Genomic DNA, 22,803 nt, shown 5'->3' on the forward strand with positions numbered 1-22,803 from the left:
GTTGTTGTTCCAGCTCCTCGGAACCTGTTCCATTCAATCTACTTTCTTTCGACTCAGTGGAATATTTTTTTAAACCTCTTCAGACTCATCTGTTTAAAAGCTTTATTTTATTTATTTTAACTTTTTAATGTTTTTGCCTCCACCTTGGGACTTAAAAGGTGCCAAATAAACGCACAAATTATTATTAACTCATAACTTACCTTACTACATTTGGAAGCACCATATTTAGGCTACTTATAGTACCTAAAACTTTTTTCACAATGCTGTTTATGGACTACACATACTGTTCACTCTCTCTCTCTCTCTCTCTCTCTCTCTCTCTCTCTCTCTCTCTCTCTCTCTCTCTCTCTCTCTCTCTCAACACTACAGGTAAAGACTTCTATGAAACAACTAACACACCAGGTGTGAAACAGTGGGCCGTTAACAACGGAACACACACATCTATAAGTTGTCTGGTGTGTGTTAGCATAACGTTTAGCATTATGCTACTGTATTTAGACCACATCATTCCTCCATTCGATTTCCAGAGTAAACAATGTGGGCGATAAATCTGAAGCTATGAACTAGAATATATGATCAAACTAAAGGACCTACCGGGAATGGTCGTTGAGTTATCCAGTTTGAGGCCGGAGTGATAAACTTAGCGCGAATCAATCGAACGTCCACCAGTACGCACACAAAACAACGTCGACCGGAAACATTTGTTCTTAGAAACTACTTAGTTCCGCAGTCTTTTTCCGCTTCTTTCCTCTGGCGGGAAACCGCATCACTGGGGTTTACCGCCCCCTATTGGACTGGAGACGAGGGTTCCTGCAGTAACAACTTAAATACATTTTGGTTGTTTTTAAAAACCACTGGTCCCCACATTTTTATATACACAAAACATGTTAATACAACAGAAATGTATTTGTATTGATAAAAGAAGATAAATGAATAAATAACCAGCCGATAACACTAGGGCAGATATGGTTAAGCGTCAGGCATCTAATTCAGTGGGAAACATTTTATATTCTTAAGTGCTTTTTCGTCCTTTAAAGGTCCCAATCTCCCACAATGGGGAGATTTGCTGTGGTGCAGTTATAATAGGGATAGTCAAAAAATTGACAATGGTAAAGGTAATAAATAAGTAAACATGCAATAAAAGAGCGAGGAAGTATAAAATAGAATTTTATATATACAACTGAAACGGAATATATAGTGAAATGCATTGCACATTAGCCAATGAGTTCCACGGATAGGAGTGAGTATTAAATTAAAAAAAAATTGTGTAAAAATATTATCAAAGACAAAGTCTCCAATCTTTCCGCCTTTAAACATGGAAGGGTAGAATTCACAATGGCGCCACCCTGTGGAGAGGTGGCCACACAGCATCTCATCCTGCAGCAGCTTTGTCTCCAAATATGAAGCTGATCTCAGACTTTTCTTACCTGTGAACGTTCGTTGAGTCCAGCAGTCACTTAACTTCTTTTTCTTTTAGACATTTGTTTTAAGAAGATGTTTCACTAGTGGAGAAAAAGCTTTATTATTTCTCGAGATCCGTACACCAAGTACTTTGACTCAACTGTATAAATGTGAGGTCAGTAATGCTGAAATAGCTGTGCACACATGGCAGCGGTTCTGCAGAGTCACACATTCAGCTCTTCAACAGTAAATAACGACATTTAAATCAAAGTGTGATAACAGAACACGTTTTAGCTCAGGCTTTATTTTGTTATTGCAGTTTGGGAGAAATATTGACAGATCAGACCAATCGCAACGAAGTGGGTCTTCATCTTATTCTAATAAATCATTGATGACCACTAATTATGCTCCAGAGTTAATGAGGCTGCATGAGACTTAGATCAACCTTTAAAAAACTATTAAAGTGAACTAGTTAATTTCCATCTGTATGAACTGAAATTTGAACTGGTTCTTTTTAAGTGGGAGCTGGCACAACAGGGGTTAATGTAAGGGTGCCACAGTCAGACGGGGAGACGGAAAATGGCGACAGATGTGAGTCCCCCAGACATGTTCTCATCATCGAGTCTGTGACTGTGGCACAGACACACAGACACAGACACACTCAATTTAAATCTCCCAGTGACCATTCTGGGGGACTGTAAGTTATTTAAGTTTGTGAAGGGGAGATATTTTTAGAAACCTGTTCAGTTCTTCTGCACTGTGACTTCCTCGCTGTAGAGAAATGTTAAATTCACCTTTCAGCCACTGGAAGGTGCAAAGAACACTTATAAGAAAGACATAGAACATTGGAAGACTATTCAGTTACCATTAATGTACTATCAGTGGAAATAAATAGGCTGCAGCCGCTACTACAGCACAGAAGGGAAATCTATACAAGACACACTAATACATGAGATTCACAGTAGGTTTCAAAGCCAAGACAGAAACCTGCATAACTCCCTCAGCCAGTTAACAGCGTTTATAATCAGTCATTAGTCTGTCAGTGGAAGAAATGCAAACCTCCAGACTGAGAGCGATGAGGGTTCCAGCTCCAGCCGCTAATTCACTGTGTATATCACATTACATTCAAAGCAGTGTAATCTCAAACTGTTATTCCAGATGTGCTTCCACAAATCTGTCATGCTGTTTTCTCACACGCACACACACACGGACGCACACACACACACACACACACACACACACACACACACACACACACACACACACACACACACACACACACACACACACACACACACACACGTCAGATATAATGATCCAACTGGAAAACAATGCTTCCATTTATTCGTCTACAAGGTTTTATTTCATTTGTCTTGTTCATGTCAAAATAGTTGTGAGCATGGCCGTGTTATCCCTGGTTTACTTGTTCAGCTGTGAGCACGGTTCACAGAATAGGTAGGGGGATCTTATAGAATCCCAATGTCAGTATTGAGACTAGAATAAGAAGGGAACTGAAATACCATACAATGGATGCATTGTAGCTATGTTACTTTAAATCAAATGATGTAGGACAGCAAAGGGACTCTGGTTCATTGACTGTATATAAACATGGACTATGCATCTCCACTTCCTGCCACTGACATGGAGGAGGATGGCATTATGACCTCTACTGCAGCCTTGGTGATCAAGATGGTTTGGCCTTAGTCATTTGCATCTTTGTGTCCACTTCAGCTTGGTTGTAAGTTAGTACCTGTCATTTTACAGTAGGCTAACTCTTCTTTTTTTTTTAAAGATAATGATCTATCTCAGTAAAATGTTATGATGCATATAAACAAATCCAAAGTTATCTGACTAATCTTGCTTTGGGACTGAAGCCTCAGGCCTTAAATTGGAATTATTTTAAACACGAAGCTGCTTATTTCTCATATGTATTTTAAAACAATTGAACTGTGAATATGCTTCAAATCTATATGGTCACAAAAACAAGGGTTGTGCCTTTTTTGGGGGTGGGGGGGGGCTCTTATTGGGAGCTGCTGACAGGCTGTCTGCACATATGATACGAAGCTCCCTGACAATGATAAGACCTCAGTAAAACATTCATCAGTTGCTATGCTGCTGCTGTTTCCCACTCATTCTTGTCCGGGCCACATGTCTGTCTTCTCTTTCGCCTCCGGTTCCTCGACAAAAACAACGAAGATTACTTGTGTACCTCATCAGAGGTTTTGTTTAATCTTTTGTCTTCAGCATTGTCTTCAGCATGAGTCACTGAACTGTTCAAGGGAAACGTTTATTTTCTGTTTATTTGATACTAAAATCGTAATTAGTTGCATGCAAACATTTCAAATGAAAACAATTACACTGGCACCGAAGAGGCTTGACAGAGAGGAATTCTTCCTCAGTGACAGAGACACTTAGTTACACAACCACGTTGAAGCTGTTGACCAACATAAAGACTCACAAAACAAAAACTCCTTCAACTGTGAATAAAAGGTTCATTAGGTAGATATGGTTTATTCTCACTCGTTATCAAACTGAGATTAATTATGTCCTCTACACACAAGGGTCAAATCATTACCAAATGGTTCCAACAAAGTTTTCACTATGAGTGTATGAATACAATTGTAAACAAAAGCTGGAAACAGTCTGTCCTCCTCTGGGATGCTCCAATGTTAATGAAATACATCATGCGTTTGAAGCTTTCACAGGATCTTCGTCACTCACTTGTTCATGTCGCTGACAGGATTTAAACAATTGCCTCACACAAAGTTCTCTGGTGGTTCCTCAAACCTTTTATTCTCCGTCTCAATGTTGTTGTCACCAGGTTTCATGTTACCCCAACAAGCACGTGGAGAAGTGGGCTGAGGGAAGCAGGATGTTTGGGTATGAGGGATTGTTTTCTTTGTTCCCAAGCAGCAAAAAAACATTTTTGTTGAATGTTTTTAACCAAGATGTGGAAATCTTTGATGCTCATATTTCTAATGAGAAATAAACAACAAGTGCCCTGAAGCCAGTAAGCAGTCTCATGGCAGTTCATCCAATTGGCAATCAAGCTGTTGACGTATATCACCAGAAATAGGCTTTTAAGGATAATTCAGGGGGTAAGTTGTACAAAATGTCACCATCCATCACAGTCAAGTGGAGATATTTCAGTACAAAGAAGGTTGAGCGAACCAATTCGTTTTTTGGGACTATCAGGTGAGTGACGCCGGGTTTACACCGGGCGCTGAAGCACCACGCCGCACAGCACCAAGGAAAGCCAGGCGCCTCCCATCCACCCCCCTGTTAAACCTTTGTGCGTTTCACATAGGCTGCGATGCGCTGCGCGAAGGGCAGTCATATAGATAGAAAGAGTGTGTGTGTGTGTGTGTGCGGGGGGGGGGGGGGGTACGTATTCTCAACATAAGCTTGAGTGGAGAATACATAATTTCCCCTCAAAACCCGACATTGAACGGAGCAAACAGCCGAGAAGTACAGTGAGTTGTATGATCCTCGGCACATGTTGTATAAAGACAACATAAAAAAAGACAAATGTTGGGACGCTGATGCAGTTAATGTTGAAACAACAAGTAAGTATATTCTTTTATACTACTGGGTCAACGGGTCTCCTAAAAGTGCAGTGCGTTTTCTGCATCCGGTATTAACCCGGTGTTAAGGGTCCTGAGAGAAGCAGATAAAGACTGAACCATTAGTAAAGTAACATGTATCCACAGTGCATGCAGTCCCCTGGGTGCATGTGTCATCCCCGAGTAATGTCAAGTTCCTGGTGTATTGGTAATCCATGCATGACGATGTGACCTGAATGCCCAGTTTGCAAATGGAAATGAACCGTCTCTCGAGTCACTGGGAGAGAGAGAAGCAGTCCATCTCCCGGTGGTTGCACTCCTTGCACCGCTGACGGACTCTGTCTGGTCAGCACCTGGCGGACACTGAGGACGCTGCAGAGGATGTTTTTGGACAGAGGCCTGCTTAGGAAAATAAACCTACGTCTGACCTCAAGCGCCAGTCGCGGAGGCTCCTCGCCTCGCCACCTGACACGATGGTCTTCACACAAGCCCGAGCATCACACTTGGGTGGCCGTGCAGGGAGAGGGAAGGGAAAACTAAAGCTATTAGGAAGAGGAGTAACAGGCCATGTTTATACACCTTCTTTTACCACCTTCAGTCTTCTTGTCCTACATTTGCTTCCCCTCTGCCGACAATAAAAAGTGAATTAAGGAGTATTATACATGTTCCTTCCCCAAATGTTTGGCCACTTCCCATGTTTCTGGCTCACCTTGCCAGGTGAGGCAAAGAGCAGCTGGAATGGATTTGTTTTGAATGATATGATACCCCTGTGCGCAATAGGAGTTTGGTTGCCCTCCCCCACCCCTCTGTCTGCCCGACCCCCCCCTCCCAACCTCCTTCCTCCCTCCTGGCTCTCTCGCTCTCCCGCCCTGAATCTCTCCATGCATGTGCGAGGGCTTCTGTAATGAGGGCTTTTTGATGTGGAGGAGATCTGGGGTAAGCAGGGTGCTTAGTTGAGTGGAAGGCGAGGAATGCCAGGCAGGTAAAACTGTTTTCTCCCGTCAGGCCTCGCTCGACCATCCTGAATGCATCTCTGTGGATTTCCATAATCCTGTTTCTCCGCCTAAACCCGTTTACAAGCAACATTTCACTCATCGGTTTATTCCCTTAAAGTTTATTTCCACGTCGCTGTCTTTGTAATGTAAACCGATGTACACACTTGTGTTTCTCTCTGCATTTCTTAAATCCCTCTGTCCCACTTTGGCTCCTCTGAAACCAATTCTGACGTTTCCTGCAGCGAACTTGAAAGGCCTCAAACCCGCGCGAGCTGCTGACAGACAAGTGTCAAGAGAGAGAAACACTTTGAGGTGATGGATTGTGGAGGAAACAGATGGACAGTGTGGGGAGGGGAACCGGGGCCATGCTCCAGGATTTGATGGATATTTCTGATGCAAACTGGTAAGAAGGTGAGGGCAGGTATGTGTGTGTGTGTGTGTGTGTGTGTGTGTGTGTGTGTGTGTGTGTGTGTGTGTGTGTGTTTGTGTGTGTGTGTGTGTGTGTGTGTGTGTGTGTTTCACCTGCTCTCAGACAAAAGATCGAAGGCAAGACTACAAAATGGTAGTGGTGGAAGGAACCTAACTTTGTTTAGCCTCATTCATTTATTAGCTCTATAGATACCTGGAGGTGAGAAACTTCACCAGCCGCTCTTGCAGAAGGATTTTGAAGAAGAATAAGTCTGTTAGCGTTTGGAGGCTCAGGAAAGCAGGAGAAGAAGAAAACGAAGAAGAAGAGGAGAAAACTAAACCTTGTTGTGAAGCAGCTGAAGAGGTTTTTGAAGCAAGATGATAGCGTTGCTGCGTTTACTTCTCCTCACTGGATGTGGCACCGCAGGTGAGTCAGAATTGTGTGTTTGCCAAGTTGCTCAGAGCGAGAAAAATGGAGACGGTTACACCGACAGCCATAAGCAACGGTTTGATGTGGTCGCGATGTGCCCATGAAAGCATTTTTTTAGGGCATGATGTCAATTGGAATATAGTCTTCAATGCTCACAGTAAAACTGGAGCTGTGAGCCTGGATATGAGTTTACTGCAATTTGCTTTTTTTTCCCATGTCATAACTTGTAGGTTTTCAAGTCAGACATAACAAACCATGCACAATTATAAGACATCACAGAGAGGCAAGAAAGGCATGTTTGCACACACACAAACACACACACACACACACACAAGCACACACATACATACAAAAAATTGTACTTCTATTTAGGTCAGACATGAAAGTCCGTTGCCATTCACATATGGGCAACGCAGCAGGAGACTTTTGACAACAACAAGACCAAACATCTCCAGAGCTTTCAGGTGAGAGGGGGCGGGGAGGGGGGGGGGGGGGGCGCAGGAGGCAAGACTCAGGATGTAACATATAACTCCCAATGCGATGACCATGTGTGTTTTACAGCACATCAACAGCGGCATCGGCCCCCATCACAAAAAGCTCTCTTGAATTCTTCGTCCAAAGACACAATATATCATTTTATACCCATTCAAACTTTTCTTTCGATCCTCTCATAATCACATGTGCTCTGCTTTTTGCTAAACCAGTCTCTACAATTTACAATTTATAATTTCACACACACACACAGACACACACACAAACACGCGCGCACACACACACACACACACACACGCACACACACCACAACCCAATTAGGATAAACTGGGTCTAATTAAGTACAAAGAGGGGCCACTTCTCAGTGCTGCCAGACTGTTTGATGTTGAGGCAGCGATCTCTCGCTGAAGCTGCTGCTGTGAGTCGCTGCCTTGAGTCAGGACGTGGGTCTCTGGGTGCTTCGCTTCTAATTGTCCCCCAATTGAGTTGCATGCTGCCAGTAAAAACCCTTTTATGACTGCCCTTCCAACTGCTCTGAGATGGGATCTTATTTACCAGCGCTTCACATAAAGAGCTCTTACATCATTTATGGACGCTCCTGAAATTGATCGGGATACATTCTTCATGTTTCTCGTGGAAGTCACTTTAGTTGCCTTTAGAATTGCACTGGACTTTGCAGTTTGTCCCTATTCTCTCCGGAGGAGGTGCATGTGTGAAAGCAAATGTCTGAGTGAGAGGCTCCACAGTTTTTGCGCCCTTTCTTTGCCTGGCTTCATAGTGTAATGTCTGTAGGAATCAGCAGGAACACAGCAGGGGGTCCCTCGCGAGTGGGAGTGTTGATGACGCTTCTAACATGCGACACATGCAAAAATAAATAAAACAATAACAAAATAAATATCTCATGGTGAAAAAGCGGTGACACACACGTAGAAGATAAAGATGTAAACAGAGTTTGTTGTGATAAGAGCCCACCAAGGTGTCGGTGATCTCTGCAGCTTAGATAAAACGTCACTTCCTGCCTCTGTCTGCTGCTCCCGGCTGCTTCACCTCATTCCTGAAAGACGCAGAGAATTCATTGCTGTTGTGAACGCGCCCGTGCAGAGAACCTTCCGTGTTGTGCATGTTTGAAAAGCAAACTCTGGTTAGACTCTGGAGCCGATTCTCCGGATTTTACCCGCAGGTCATGTCTGAAACGGCTTCTGAGAGTGTTTTTGAGGGAAGGGGGGGTGCATATTGACGCTGAGGCTAAAATAGATCACAGGCATCATTGCAGACTTAGTTTCTGTTCTACCAGAGCTGTCTCTGTTTTTATTGTCTTTAAGATCTGGCAGTCTCTCTGTCTCTTACCCTCTTTTTTATTCCCACACTCAATGTCTGATGTTCTTTTCTTAAGATACCATCCCAAGCATCCACGACTTTCACCATCAATATCCTCAGCCCCGTTCTCTACGTCCTCTATCTTGGTCCAATCTGAATAAATCCGGTCAAAAGTCAATTTTAAAAGCCATGAGGAAAAGTCTCTTTCTCTCTTCTCTGAAAATGTGGCTGTGTGGTCTGGCACCACCCACATGTATATCCTCGCTTTGACAACCTGAACCTAAACATTTCCCTGCACGAGTTGTAATCTAGACCCAGAATGGTAATGACTAACCACTGTAATTCACGGAATCCATAGGTTAAAGGATGTAAGGAGAGCAGCGCGGAGGGGAGTAAAGTTTGTAATTTACATTCAGTAGAAGCGACGACTCAGGATCCAGATGCTGGAAAGACAGAGTGTGTGAAGAGCTACTGTTAAAACCACTGTATGATACAAAAAGCTTAGACTAAAGATGTGTTTAAGGTTCTTTCTAAATCAACCGCACACTGTAGGGCAGCTCCTGAAAGTAACTTAACTCTAATAATTCATGATTCTACACATATATATTCGTATTCTTCCATTTGTAAAGTCAAATTAACACTATTAAGACGTGAACAATTGATTGTTTGTTTTTTAAGATCAAGTTCTATACGCTTCATGCCTTTATCTGATAAACCCAAGAATCAGACTTCTGGCTACTGAAAGTTCAGTGAGTGAAATGTACATGTTTACATTGGGATTAGATTCCTCAAACCCTTGTTTTGCATCACTTTGTTTATGTTTCCTCGTCTGAATTCCCAGGAGTCGGCCATATTCCCATGAGCATCCATGCCTGCCATATAATCAGCCTACAAAAGCACCTAAGGACCTTTTGGCTGGATGGATGATCCACGCTGAGACCTAAAACAACCACCAGGTGTTTACACTTGTCATGCAGGAAACTGATTTGACTTTCCCAGCAGAAGTTAGACCTTCACTGGGAAGCAAACCCATAACAAATGGACAGGCAGTCGTGCCTCCACATGTTTTCCTGCCCCAGCACTTTGCTGCTGGTATTTCCAGTTCCTGTGGTGTGGGCCACATCATGTGAGGCCTCTTTACCCGAATTGCTGCTATGATTTTATTGCACTCTTGATTAGGCACATGTGACTAACTGCAAACCCCCGTTGGCAACGGGTGAGTGGTTCAGTGGAAAGCAGAGGTCCTCCAGATCGCGGCTGGTAACGGGATTCAGACAGGCGGGCTCACGAGGCGAGGGCCGGTTCTCCGGGAATTAGCTTCTTCTGGTCGTGTGGAGGGAAGTTGGCTCGACTCACCTTGTTTCACACTTTAAGTGTTGTGTTTGCGCGGGGAGACATTTTCATTCTGCAGGCGGTCTCCACTACCTCACAGAGGAAAAATGCGAACCCCGCTTCCCTTCCCGTGGAAAAGCAGCCAAGTTGATCTGGTGAGGGAGAGAAAATATTGGGGTCCTTCAAATGCAAAAAAATATCTAAGGGGGGCGGGGGAGAGAAATGGAAATATGACCATTTGCAGAGCACATCAAGACCCAAACATGATATTCCTCAAGAATACGTTGGACCTGGTTCCATTTCCTCCCTTGGACTGATTTTCCAGTGGATGGGGGGAAAGAAGTGGAAAGAGGCATGGTTATGATTTGTGTGCTACGGATGCCAACACAAATTGGGCAGCCATTTTTCCCCCTCTCTCCCTGTTAAAGAGGCTGCTGCATAAAAAAAGACCTATTATTCCTCCACCACATCAGAGGGACATTTACATTTCTGCGCACACTTCAGCCAGAAGAGGAAGAGCTAAAGTAAAGGAACCTTTCAAAACAATAAAAAAAGAGGGTTGTGCACTTTCAGGAGTCGAAATGAGTGGAGGGGCCGCGATGCTCCAGTGCTCTTGTGTGGTCTTTTCCGCTCGTGTGTCTCTCCCCTCGCGGCTCTTCCTCCTTCTCTCACTCTCTCTCTCTTCCCCTCTCCTGTGGCTCTGAGCCTATGAGCTGTCGTGGGCCCTTCCTTACTACACACCCAGCGGGGCTTTAAAAAGGAAGGGCTGGAGGTCTCAGCAGCCACACACACACACACACACACACACACACACTCTCTGCCTGTGCCTCCTGCCTGTTGGTCTCTGGCTTGCTGCTGTGAAAGCCGGCTGCGTCGACCTCTCCAGCCTCCACCGGTTGCTCGGATTAGAGATGCAGAAGCCACAGTGCGGGGCCCCCAATCTCAAGCTCATCTTCCTGTGCTCCGTCCTGCTGGCCGCGGGCCGGGCTGCCGTGGGGAGCCAAGGTGAGGAGATGACAAGGGTTATTATTGCCGCCTGCTGTGGGGATATTTGTAGCACTTTGTGGGCAGACGGATGGACGCGCACAGGGACTTGAGCAGGTGACCTAAACCTGGGAATGGGTGAGTGTGTGAGGACAGGGCTGTGATTGAGAAGCTGGGTTGGTCCATGAGCACGAACTCAGGTGTGTAGGTGCGATGGAGAGAGAGTGTTTGCACAGATGCACAAAAGCGTGAGTGAGTATATTTTTGCCTGTGTCTACCTGGTTATGTAAACGACTGTTTGTCTTTCCATTTTGTTTTGGCTGAAGGAATGTTCCTCTTTGACTTCCATTGCAGTCAGTGGGGCATGAACGGACAGAAACTAATGGGTCTTCTCGGTTGTGTGTTTGTCATTTTGACACTTCTGGCAAAACCCTTTTTTTGCTTTTCTAGCCAAAGGCAAAACATATTATTCAAAGTGACAGAGAAAGGCAAAAAGAGATGCATGAGCGTGCAGGCGCCTTTACCGACAACGCTGGAATTCCATTGATGCTCATGTGCACCGGCGTTTTACCATTACACACATGCAAACACCACGCACAAGCACAGAATATCACACACATGGCTTGTTCTCTACCTGCCTCTTATTATCTGTGAGATCCACTCATATCCGTACATGCTCTCCCACACACTCACCTCACACCTCTTTCTGTGTTGTGTGTGTGTGTGTGTGTGTGTGTGTGTGTGTGTGTGTGTGTGTGTGCGTGCGTGTGTGTGTGTGTTTCCATGGAGCAGCACGCTATGAACTTGAGAGGGAGCCAGCGTATTGGGATGCTCAGGCGAGAGCGACACTGGATGCTGCGCTGAAGCTCCACCCTCGGAATCACCAGGCCAAGAACATCATCCTGTTCCTGGGCGACGGTAGGTCACGCCATCCCAGCTGATTCTCTTCCAGCAAACATCCAACACAGACTCCGACTGTGGGTGAAGTTTGGACAGAAATAGTCCCTTTGGGTCGCAGTGACAGCTCGACATGCACCATGGCTCAGTTGTGGTGCGTCTGCGGTGCTCAGGATGGATTAATGGAAAGTGGATTTGACAGTGGATTGTGTTTTTCTTTTGTGAAAGGAAACATGCAAGGCTCTTTCAGTTTGTCTTTCCTCTTGTGTTACATACTTATTTTTTCTTTATGGGGGGGGGGGGGTGGTGCTTAAAGAGACAAGCGCTCAACACCAAGTGTTTCAGACAGAGGCTGAAAAGAGGAGCTGCAGCAATGGACAGTTTAAGGAAAGTGATATGTTTTCTGAACATTACACAATGTAAACATTTTCAATTCATAACCCAGATTTAAAATTATGAACCTGAATGTGAGCTTTATATGTCTCCTATATGGATTTGACAAGCTAAGCCTTCTTTTAACCATAAAAGTATCATGATCTTAAAGCTGAACTAATATAATAGATTAAATGAAAGAGTGTAATTTGAAAGGCGTGGTTCACAGTGACAAACACACATATGATTATTAGCTGACTCAGCGGTTCTTAGCTCTTAGAGAAGTAGTTCAGTTTTATCTTTATGGGTCCCTCTGAACGTTCTAATCATTTTCCAATGTAGCGGACAGCTCTTTGAACCAAGCACGTTTTGATAAACCCCTGTTCACCACCGGACAAGCACCCAACTACAGACGGTTGATATAGTGGAGCCTTAAGCAGTTTAAGTACCAGATATTTCCATCAGGATTCTATGATTTCACACCAAAACTGAAAACTGGGCAAATATTTGACATGAATTCATCAGGTGGCCAGAAACCCAACTCCAAATGAATACTAATGTGAAGAAGACATGTGTTTTCTATTATGTTTATGATGAGAATGTATTAATCAGGGTGACAATTGAGAGTAATTAGCAAAGATGCTGACATGCTCCATCTTTCAGCCGTTCATACGACGGAGTCTGGCGTTCATTGACTACAAAGGGAGGATTGCCGGTTAGAGAAGGTTTCCATTTGGAATTGACGGGAAGATGTTTCAAATCGAATGTCACTTGTGTGATACATTTACTGCTGCTGAGGCATAAAACTAATTGTTGTTGGGGGAACTGTATAAATGCAGAGGGTGTTTTTCTCCCCCCCCTTGTTAACCACCAGAATATCTGCTTTAACTCAGACCTTCTGAGTCATGATCCTGGGTGGTCGAGGCTGAGTTTTCTTTGTGCGTTACTTCTGTAATAATCTACACAGAGCCTTTTCTCAGTTGAATGTGACTGTGATGTACAGGAAAGAGTTAAGTGCAGAGGCTTCCCACAGGGGCTGTCAGAGTCAGGGGTGAGATGAAGTTGTGGGACGCAGAAATAAATAAACTGTTAAAATGTTTTGGACAGTGATCATAAAGCATGTACTTAACCTTGTAACCTTTGCAATAAATGTGGTATAGTGACATAGCAGAATCTTTGTGTAGGTTTTCAAACAGTGGTCTGATTATTTGCAGAGAAGAGTCAATGTTCGCCTGTGTGATGTTTTTGTTTGACAATGTGGTTCTCCTGCAAAACAGCTGCCATCACTGTCCTGCCCGTGTCCACATTCAGTTGACGTCCTTTCCGTGCTTTGAGTTTGTTTACCTCAGTTACAGTCTGAGCTATTCAAACAAACACATGCTTACATTTCTGGTTTGGATTATTATTCACAGGCAGGACAGAGAACGGTTGTCACTGCTCTGTGGGGTCAGACAACCCACAAACACAAATACGCAAACAGAAGTTTGAACTGTTGAATCCCTAATACATCATCTACTCTGACTGTAGATTGAGATTGCATTGCTGAAAAAAAGTGCATCGAAGCACATCTGGGACCTTCACCTGTAAATCATTTTCTCCAAGGGATGGGCGTGTCCACTGTGACGGCAGCGCGGATCCTTCGAGGTCAGATGGAGGGCGGATCGGGGGAGGAGACGATGCTGGCCATGGACACCTTCCCATATGTGGCCTTGTCTAAGGTGACAACACAACACTTACCGGCTGATCATCACAGAGCCTGTAAGCTTTCATCATACAACCTCGGTGTGTTTTGAATTAATTAGCATTTTTCAGCAACAGGAGTATTTTATAATCACCGTCCTGTTATGGCCTGATAACAGACTGTAAAGATGGACGATGCATCTGTATGTTCTCTGCATCAAGTAGCTTATTAAAAGCAAACTTAGAACAACAAATAACACTTGAACAAACATCACCGTGATAAGAACTACCTCAAAGGAGGGAAGCATCCCATTCACCAACATGGAGGAAGCTAGGCTAACAACCTATACTTCGTCCAGCCAACAGGGGGCCATCAAGAGGTTTTGGCTTCACTCTTGGGCAATTTTATGTCGTGCATCTTTACATACAGCTGTTCCATGCATTAGGGGACCATTTAAAGTCTTTAATCCAAGTCTTTAAACTTTATTGTCTTTCGACCTGAAAAGACTTAAGGCCGGAGCATGCTTCTGCAACTGCGTCGGCGGCGTTTCACGCAGCTGTGTCGCAGGACTCTTTGTCATTCATGCTTCCCCAACCTTCCCCAAGCGCTGCGCGTCTTATACAGCAATTCCCCGCCAGAACACTAAGCGGAGTAATGTTTTTTGTCGAAGACGACCTTAGAGACGCCTTCTTTTTTCTTTGTCGATTGTTTATTTACATAGCCACTCCGGCTCCTCGTAGCCTATTTCTGGCGGACAAATCAGCCAGTCAGTGACGGGTTATACAAGCGATCATACTACCGGATCTCTTCTGCCAAGTGCTCTTCTATTTGGTCCATATTCGTTCTTCTAAATCTTCCGTTGTTTCTGCCGGTATTATGGGACATGAAACCGGAAAACTAGGCTCCGGACGGGATGTAGTAGGCAGACCAATCACAAGCCTTGCGGGCTGCGTGAGGCTCGCGTCACTTTGTTGTATAGTTAGAAAAATTGGGCGACGCACGTAAGCACGTAAGAAGAGATACATAAGCACGTAAGGGGCCCGGAAGGGCTCTTGCGCTTGCGGGCCCCTTACGTGCTTATGTATCTCTTCTTATGTGCTTACGTGCGTCGCCCAATTTTAAAAACAGAAGCATGCGCCGGCCTTTAGTAACACTCTGGGTTAGGGATGGGAGCAGAAAAATGTTCTTGGCCTGAATACAGTTTGTTTTGAACAGGGACATATCCCCCCCCACCCCACCCCACCCACACCTTTCTGTACCACTGGATTAGCATTAGCCAGTAAGTTTTTATTTAGACTATACAAGGATAGAAATGACAAAGCAGTAATTCTGCAGTTTTCACATTGCTCATCTAAATACTGGAAAAGTAAATGAAAGCAGACGAAAACAACAAAGGCTCATTTCTTTGCCTCTGCAGCCTGTGACCTCACGCATGTATGCAGAGAAGTCTTTGGACATTGCTGTGGTTGTTTGGTAAATCAGTAAAGTGAGACACGTGGAGGTGGAAAAAGAGTGAGAGGCAAAGCGAGGACAGCAGATGAATAACCTGGCGTAAAGAAGGGAGGGTCAGGGTTCAAGCGCGTGCCCATCTTTCACACGCTTTGTCTTCTGAACACGTTCGATCTTGCCTCTTTCCCTCCCTCTCTTTTAGTCTGAAACCAGCTTCAGGGGATTTAACTAAATCAACACTTTGAGTGAAAACGCTGACATTGTGGTAGAAACAGTGAAAACAGACCATACACAGATCACAGTCATATAATTGTTGTATTGGTTATCCCGACCAAGCAGGATCCAGAGTCTTGAGTTTCTCTGTGTTCTAACCTATAATCAAACAGGATTTTTGCATTTACTTCATTCAAGAGCAATGCACGAGAAAACAGTTATTTCCCAGGAATGTCCTCCGTCTGTTGTGTGAGACCAGTTTGACATTAAATAAAGGCAACAGCGGTTTCTTTGAAACAATTAAAACTTTAAACTTGTTACCCCGACACCTATAGATTCTCCCTAGGTGCTCATTGCCTTGCAACAAACACGAAAATACATTTCATTTATCCTAAAAGGAGATATTCTTAATATTTTAACTGACTTGTCTTGATTTGTGTCTCTCTTTCTACTACGCAGACCTACAGTGTAGATAAGCAGGTCGCCGACAGCGCGAGCACGGCCACAGCCTACCACTGCGGCGTGAAGGCCAACGCCAAGACTGTGGGACTCAGCGCTAATGCGGTGGCCTACGAGTGCAACACCACCTTCGGCAATGAGGTCTTCTCGGTATTACGACGGGCAAAGGCGCAGGGTGAGGACAGTAAACGGCTCGGCCAAGTAGTGGGTGTGCTGTATAATTGAGAGATGAATTGTTCTGAATTACATTCTTATCTCAAGAATAAAACAATCCTCTGATAAATGTGCTCTCTGCTACCTGAGGATAAACACTCATGGCTCAAGGTTCAGAACAGCCGACGTGTCATTATTACTTCACACTGCCCCCTTCACAACAAATCATTAGCATAGGAATATCTATGCGTATGTCGAGTCATGTTTATGAAGGCACATTAGTGTCCATTATGTGAAATATTATACTCACTGCTGGTAAATGGTTTTGTATTTATATAGCGCTTTTCTAGTCTTGATGACCACTCAAAGCGCTTTACAGTACAGTGTTACATTCACCCATTCACACACACATTCATACAGTGCATCTATTCGCAGCACTTTGATATTCTATGGGGGGCCATTCAGGGTTCAGCATCTTGCCCAAGGACACTTCGGCATGCAGATGGGTCAGACTGGGGATCGAACTGCCGACCTTCAGGTTGAAGGAAGACCACTCTACCCCTCAGTCACAGCCGCCCCATTACACAAAGATACTGCTGCAGTATATTTGTGTTATGTTTCTGTGTTCTGACGAAGGAGGTTATGTTTTCCCCTCAGTCTGATCTGGATCAGGGGGAAGATCCAGGATATGTTTTTCACGTTTCTTCAACATAATTCATGGATCTGGATAAACTGATGTTTATTTTATTTCATTTTATCTGTTTAGTCTTTTTGATTAAGTTTGATATATTTTAATAGAGGCTCAATATGAGTTGAACCTCAATGATTTGAGCAAAAAAACTATGTTTTCAGAGAGGATGATAAAATGATTTTTTTAAATAATGATTGACAATACTGACTATTGTTATTTATCTAATTTTCTCAATCACTTAATGATTTAGAAGCAATTATTGTTTCTACTTCTTCAACTTGAGCAGAATAGGCAGAACTGTGACTACACCATTTACTCATCCAGAGCAGTTTGTCTCCAAGAGGTGTTGAATACAGTTTGAGATTGCGTAGCTCCACCAAGGATAACAGTCTATCTCCCCATGTCAAGGACAGAGAACATTTAATGATCCTAGAACAACATTGTATTGATTCGTATTGGGGTCACACACCACTCCTCCACAAATTTTCAGGGAAATCAGTTTTGTAGTTTTTGAATAATCCTGCTGACAAACAGACAAATAAATGAAATGGAAACAGAACCTCCTTGGTGGAGGTAAAGAATAGTCGAAGTCCCTAAAATAATCGTGTTCTTTCACGATTATTTCACAGTCAACAGTTGTATTCCTGATCTAAATGTGTGTTTCCCTTCCAGGTAAATCCGTGGGTATAGTCACCACCACCCGTGTCCAGCACGCCTCGCCGGCCGCTGCCTACGCTCACTCTGTCAGCCGCAGCTGGTACAGTGACGCCGACCTCCCTTACAGTGCTCGCCGACAGGGCTGTGTGGACATCGCCACGCAAATGGTCACCAACGTTGACATTGATGTACGTCACAACCAATCTGTTTAGCACTTTTTTTAAATTAACTGAATTAATACATTTAATTTAAGAAACAATCTTATTGTTAGTGTAATATTCAATCTAATCTCAACCAGCTGTCCTTTTATTGCTTGTATGTTTACAGCTGTGGGATTTTATCTGACTTTATATTGCTTGGATATAATTGAAGTGAGCGAGGGATTTTATTAGAATACGATTTAATTTCCAAAGTGCCACGAGGACTTTGATTTGGTCAAATAGTTAAAAACATTACAAGGCAGCTGAAAATAAAAAATATTAAACAAGAGCAGGGCAGGGCCTCAGAGTTTAAAAGAATGCATATAAGGAATGTGACAAGGATTACAATTACATTTAGTCCAGCTAAACATATCCACGTTCAGATACATGACTATTACAAGTTAATTAAAAAATATATATTTGACTTCAAATTTAAAAAAGACGCAAGTTGTAAAAAGTTTTAATAGAATATTTAGGCACATTTACTTTTAAGCCTCACTGTTACCGTCACTGTTAATATTAAATACACATATACAATAATACACATACTACACAAAATAACATATAAAGTCAGAGAAACTAAATGTGTGTCTTTCCATGTTGTGATCGACTGAAAACCTCCAGTTTGTTATGGTGATGCTGTTTTCCCTTCCACACTGTCTAAGCATCTGATTTTGATTTGATTATGCATCTGGAAAAATGTAAAATTCACCTGCTTCATTAATGCGACATTCCATTGCATTTGGTTTTCCTTCAAGGTGATTCTGGGCGGAGGGAGGATGTACATGACACCGAAGGGAACCCCGGACCCGGAGTATCCTACCTCCAACTCTAGAAAGGGGGATCGCAAAGACAAGAGGAACCTCATAGACGTGTGGCTGAAGGCTAAGCCAGTAGGGTCTTTCCTTATTTCTATCAGCTCTCTACACTCTAAAGATGAGCACCCATAGCCTCATGTGTCCCCTGCTTTGTGTTTCAGAACAAGAGGTCGCACTACGTTTGGCACAGGAAGGAGTTTGACGAGATTAACGCTGAAACTACAGATCGGCTCATGGGTGAGTTCATAAACGTGTGAACACAGGGGTCATCAGGTTGTTTGAGCAGGTGAACACACACATGAACTTACTCATTGTGGAAACTCACTGAAAACATGCACATCAAGACTGATAGACATGTATGTGCGTGTGTGTGTGTGTGTGTGTGTGTGTGTGTGTGTGTGTGTGTGTGTGTGTGTGTGTGTGTGTGTGTGTGTGTGTGTGTGTGTGTGTGTGCATTCACTCTTATCTAAGTTACGACATCTGATAAAGGGCTTTTTCATTTTTCATTTTTACAAGCATGTGAATAACTTATTATGGTTAACAGTAAAGTAACAGGTAGTTTACAATCCCCTTTCACCACAGCGATAAAACAAAGTGCACAACACAGATATAGTAGGAATAGTCATGTCACAAATGGACTTGTTCTGTTTGACATTTTTTCCCACATTTGAAAGTGTTCTTATATTTGAAATAACACGCGGTAAAGATAGACAGCAGTTTATTGTCATTTAAACTAGATAAAAGGTACATATGTAAGTACCTTCACCTTGTTTTCCTCTTGCACTTGGCTTTTATTAGTATGTTATTGAACAATCTATATCTTCCTGTCAACATTCCTTTTTTTTTCTTGATGCAAACACTAGCTCAAACTGTTTTTTCCCATCTCTGTGGGTCCAGGTCTGTTCGAGCCGAAGGACATGAGATTTGAGGTTTTCCGGAACAACACACGAGACCCCTCCATCGTGGAGATGACGGAGAAGGCCATACAAATCCTCAGCAAGAATCCCAAAGGGTACTTCCTGTTCGTGGAAGATAAGTATTACTTTATATGTATATTATCAGCCTTTCTCCGAGTTATTAACAACTCACCAAGCATTACATTATCAGCATCATTAAGAATGGTGGCCTTGAATAGCCACATGGTCAATATGAGGATTCATACCCGGAGTGACTCCTGACCCTTGTTTTATGGCTTGAATATAACGAATAAAGGGCAGTCATCATCTAATCAATTATTTATTATCAGAAGCATTTACCATTTAGCTACTGTAAAAAATTAGTCAAGAGAATTTTCGTAGAGATCCAGTGTTCGTGGCCGGGTCTAATTCACTTGCTTTGCATTGTGTCTTATGTACGAGGGAGAATTGATCACGGTCATCATGACGGCATTGCGAAGCTTGCCCTGACAGAGGCAGTGATGTTCGACCAAGCCATTCATCGCGCCTCACAGCTGACCAGAGAATCTGATACACTGACTGTGGTTACCGCCGACCACTCCCACGTCTTCACCTTCGGTGGCAACACGCCTCGGGGAAATCCCATCTTTGGTAAACCTAGCATGTTGTTTCGGATGAATGATAACAGCATGACGCTATGTAGCGAGTAGCATAAAAATAAAGCTCAGAATCATGAAACGTTCAAAGTAAAACTGACTTATTTTTTAGATACTCATATATGCAGATGATACTGTCATATTTATGATTATTTAATTTGCATGTTCCTTCAAAATGTCCATATTGCGAACATTTCAACTGTCATTAGTCAACTGTCCTATCATGTTTTGCTGTTCAGGTCTGGCACCAAAGAGAGCAGACGACAAAATGCCTTTCACCAGCATCCTGTACGCCAACGGCCCCGGTTATGTCCATGTAAATGGGACCAGAGGAAACATCACAATGGTGGATTACTGTAAGCACTCAAACTAATGTCTTTCAGATGCAGCACTCGTCTCTCTCGAAGTGTGCACTTACAGCGTCAACCGATGTGGTTACGGCTGACTCATGCCTGCGTTTTTCTCTTGAAAGCAAAGATGAAATATGACGTCTGTGGCCCCGAGTTGTCTCGACCTCCACGCACAGGCCTCATCGGGAACAAGTAACCTTTAGAGGTTATTTGTGTTTCTTTGTGGAACACTGGACAGCAGTGATCTGGTTCCTCCTTCTCCTGTTCCGCACTGTTTGCTTCAGTCATTGCAGTGAGGGAGCATAGAGGAAATACCTCAACACACACAAACACACACACACACACACACACACACACACACACACACACACACACACACACACAGACACTGACCTTTAAAGTCCAGAGTTTTGTACTTTTGATTTGACTGGCCTCACTTTATGTCTTTGGAACCATTAGTTGTGTCTCAAAAGTGCACACTCATCCTATTTGGCGCCTTAAGTCAATGTGCATAAGTGAGATACACTCACCTTTAAAACTTTATCTGTTGGTAGTAGAATGGCACTCAGTGGAGCGCATACCTCTGCCAAGGCACAACAGTCCCCTTAAATACGATCAAGCTCCACTCACATTTCACATACTCATAGATATTAGTCCCATAAATGTGCCAGATTTTTTCCATCTGGATCTATTAATTATTCCCTGGAAAAATTGTGAAAATGTTGAAAAATTAAGAAATTCCTGAATCTGCTTCTGGAATTAATGGGTTCTTCCTTGACTCATATATCATTCTTCTAGTTTTTTGCATAATCTTGCTAAAACATTGATACATACAAACCAACAAAAATATGTGAAGGGGTGAAAACATAACCCCCTTGACAGAAGTAAAGATATGAAGTACTGCAGTCGACATCCATGTCTCCTGATGAAGACTTGTTTGTACACTTAGGTATGACTAGTGAAAAATAAATAATTTGTCCACAATACTGCAAAATGTTATATTTACAATATATTTATTTACAATACATAAACAAAATTTCTGTACTTGTTTTCCAACTGAATGTTTGTTTTGGTGGTGAAAAGACTCAGGCATCTTTCACATCTAAATGCTGCAATTTGATCAAAAGGACTTAAAATTACCTTTAAGGGGGTTTAAAGATTGTTGTAATCAGTTGTAATTTGCGTAAATTACAGAAGATTTGCTAAACACCATTTCATGCACAAAACAGTCACAGAAAGCTCCGAATGCAAAGATAATGGTGGGTGGCATCTGAGTTGACAAACAAAGGTAATCCACTGTAATCTCTTCTTAGAGCAATGCTGAATAGAACACAACGTTGAAGTGGTGAAGACAGAATATTCAGTTTTTACTATAGTATTCTTTGTTTACAATATATATATTACACCTCAGTAAATTGTGTACTGGGTTTCAGTCACATTGACGTGTTGTGATATTACGGTAAACATATGGTCTATTCAAGCAGCCACTTGTTTCCTTCCAGATGATGAAGAGTACATGCAGCAGGCCGCCGTGCCGTTGGACTCGGAGACTCATGGCGGAGAGGATGTTACCATCTACGCCAAAGGCCCAATGGCTCACCTGTTCCACGGGGTGAAGGAGCAAAACTACGTGGCCCACGTCATGGCCTATGCCGCCTGTTTGGAGCCCTACACGAACTGTCCTCCTCACCCCCACAACCACACCTCCGCCGGGTGTGTGAACGCACCCTCGAGCTTCCTGTTTGGCTTACTGGGCCTCATCTGGTTTTTCAGATGACCCTGAAACGCACACATGTCAAAACAAACACACGTTGTAGGCAGGCAGCAATTCACAGTGCACTAAACATCAATACACAAACACATTTGCTGTAGACACTCAGGCTGGCAGGGATAAACATTTGCAGTATGTCAAAACTGAAAAATACATACTCCCTACGCATTCAAACACATGTGTAATCTACCAAACATACAAACTGCAGGCTTAAACATGCAGGTAGCATCTCATTCCAAATGCACACTGACAGGTAGACATTGTAGGTGAGATTAACTTGCAAAGATTATGAAAATAAACAGCAAATATTAACATGAATGCACATGCAAGTGGTTCTTCAAGAAAGGGTCTATGCAACTGTGGAGCCACTGCAGAACCATCAGCGCTCACAGTATTCTACTTTCTCGAATCGCAACATGACTACTACCTTTCACTTGTTTTTATCCCGTTCCTATTTTTCAGCATGATCTGCCTGCTCGGAACTGTCCGACTCTTGAGTGTAGCTGTAATTCTCTATTTACACATTAATCTTAGGCCTCACTCAGAATAACTTGAAACAAACCAGCAGACTGAGGGCTCAGTGTCCAGCTCGTGGACAGCAGTTAGGAGAAACCTGAA

At 43.2% G+C, this 22,803-nt stretch overlaps 1 protein-coding gene across 1 annotated transcript; it reads left to right on the plus strand.

The window, feature by feature from the left end:
• The first annotated feature begins 10,849 nt into the window (after positions 1-10,849).
• alpi.1 (alkaline phosphatase, intestinal, tandem duplicate 1) lies at positions 10,850-22,191 on the plus strand. Its single transcript, XM_053430907.1, has 11 exons — positions 10,850-10,943; positions 11,715-11,840; positions 13,794-13,909; positions 15,994-16,168; positions 17,510-17,682; positions 18,453-18,587; positions 18,674-18,749; positions 19,410-19,544; positions 19,868-20,059; positions 20,304-20,420; positions 21,917-22,191. The coding sequence occupies exons 1-11, from the start codon at positions 10,850-10,852 to the stop codon at positions 22,189-22,191; spliced, it is 1,614 nt and encodes a 537-aa protein (XP_053286882.1).
• Positions 22,192-22,803: the final 612 nt, after the last annotated feature.

Source organism: Pleuronectes platessa, chromosome 9, assembly GCF_947347685.1.
Source record: "Pleuronectes platessa chromosome 9, fPlePla1.1, whole genome shotgun sequence".
NCBI lineage: Eukaryota > Metazoa > Chordata > Actinopteri > Pleuronectiformes > Pleuronectidae > Pleuronectes > Pleuronectes platessa.

Bases quoted from the DNA above. Each gene is read 5' to 3' on its own strand.
- alpi.1 (XM_053430907.1), top strand. From the start codon at position 10,850: ATGCAGAAGCCACAGTGCGGGGCCCCCAATCTCAAGCTCATCTTCCTG. The intron at 10,944-11,714 runs GTGAGGAGATGA...TCCATGGAGCAG, and splicing joins GGCTGCCGTGGGGAGCCAAG to CACGCTATGAACTTGAGAGG. The intron at 13,910-15,993 runs GTGACAACACAA...TCTACTACGCAG, and splicing joins CATATGTGGCCTTGTCTAAG to ACCTACAGTGTAGATAAGCA.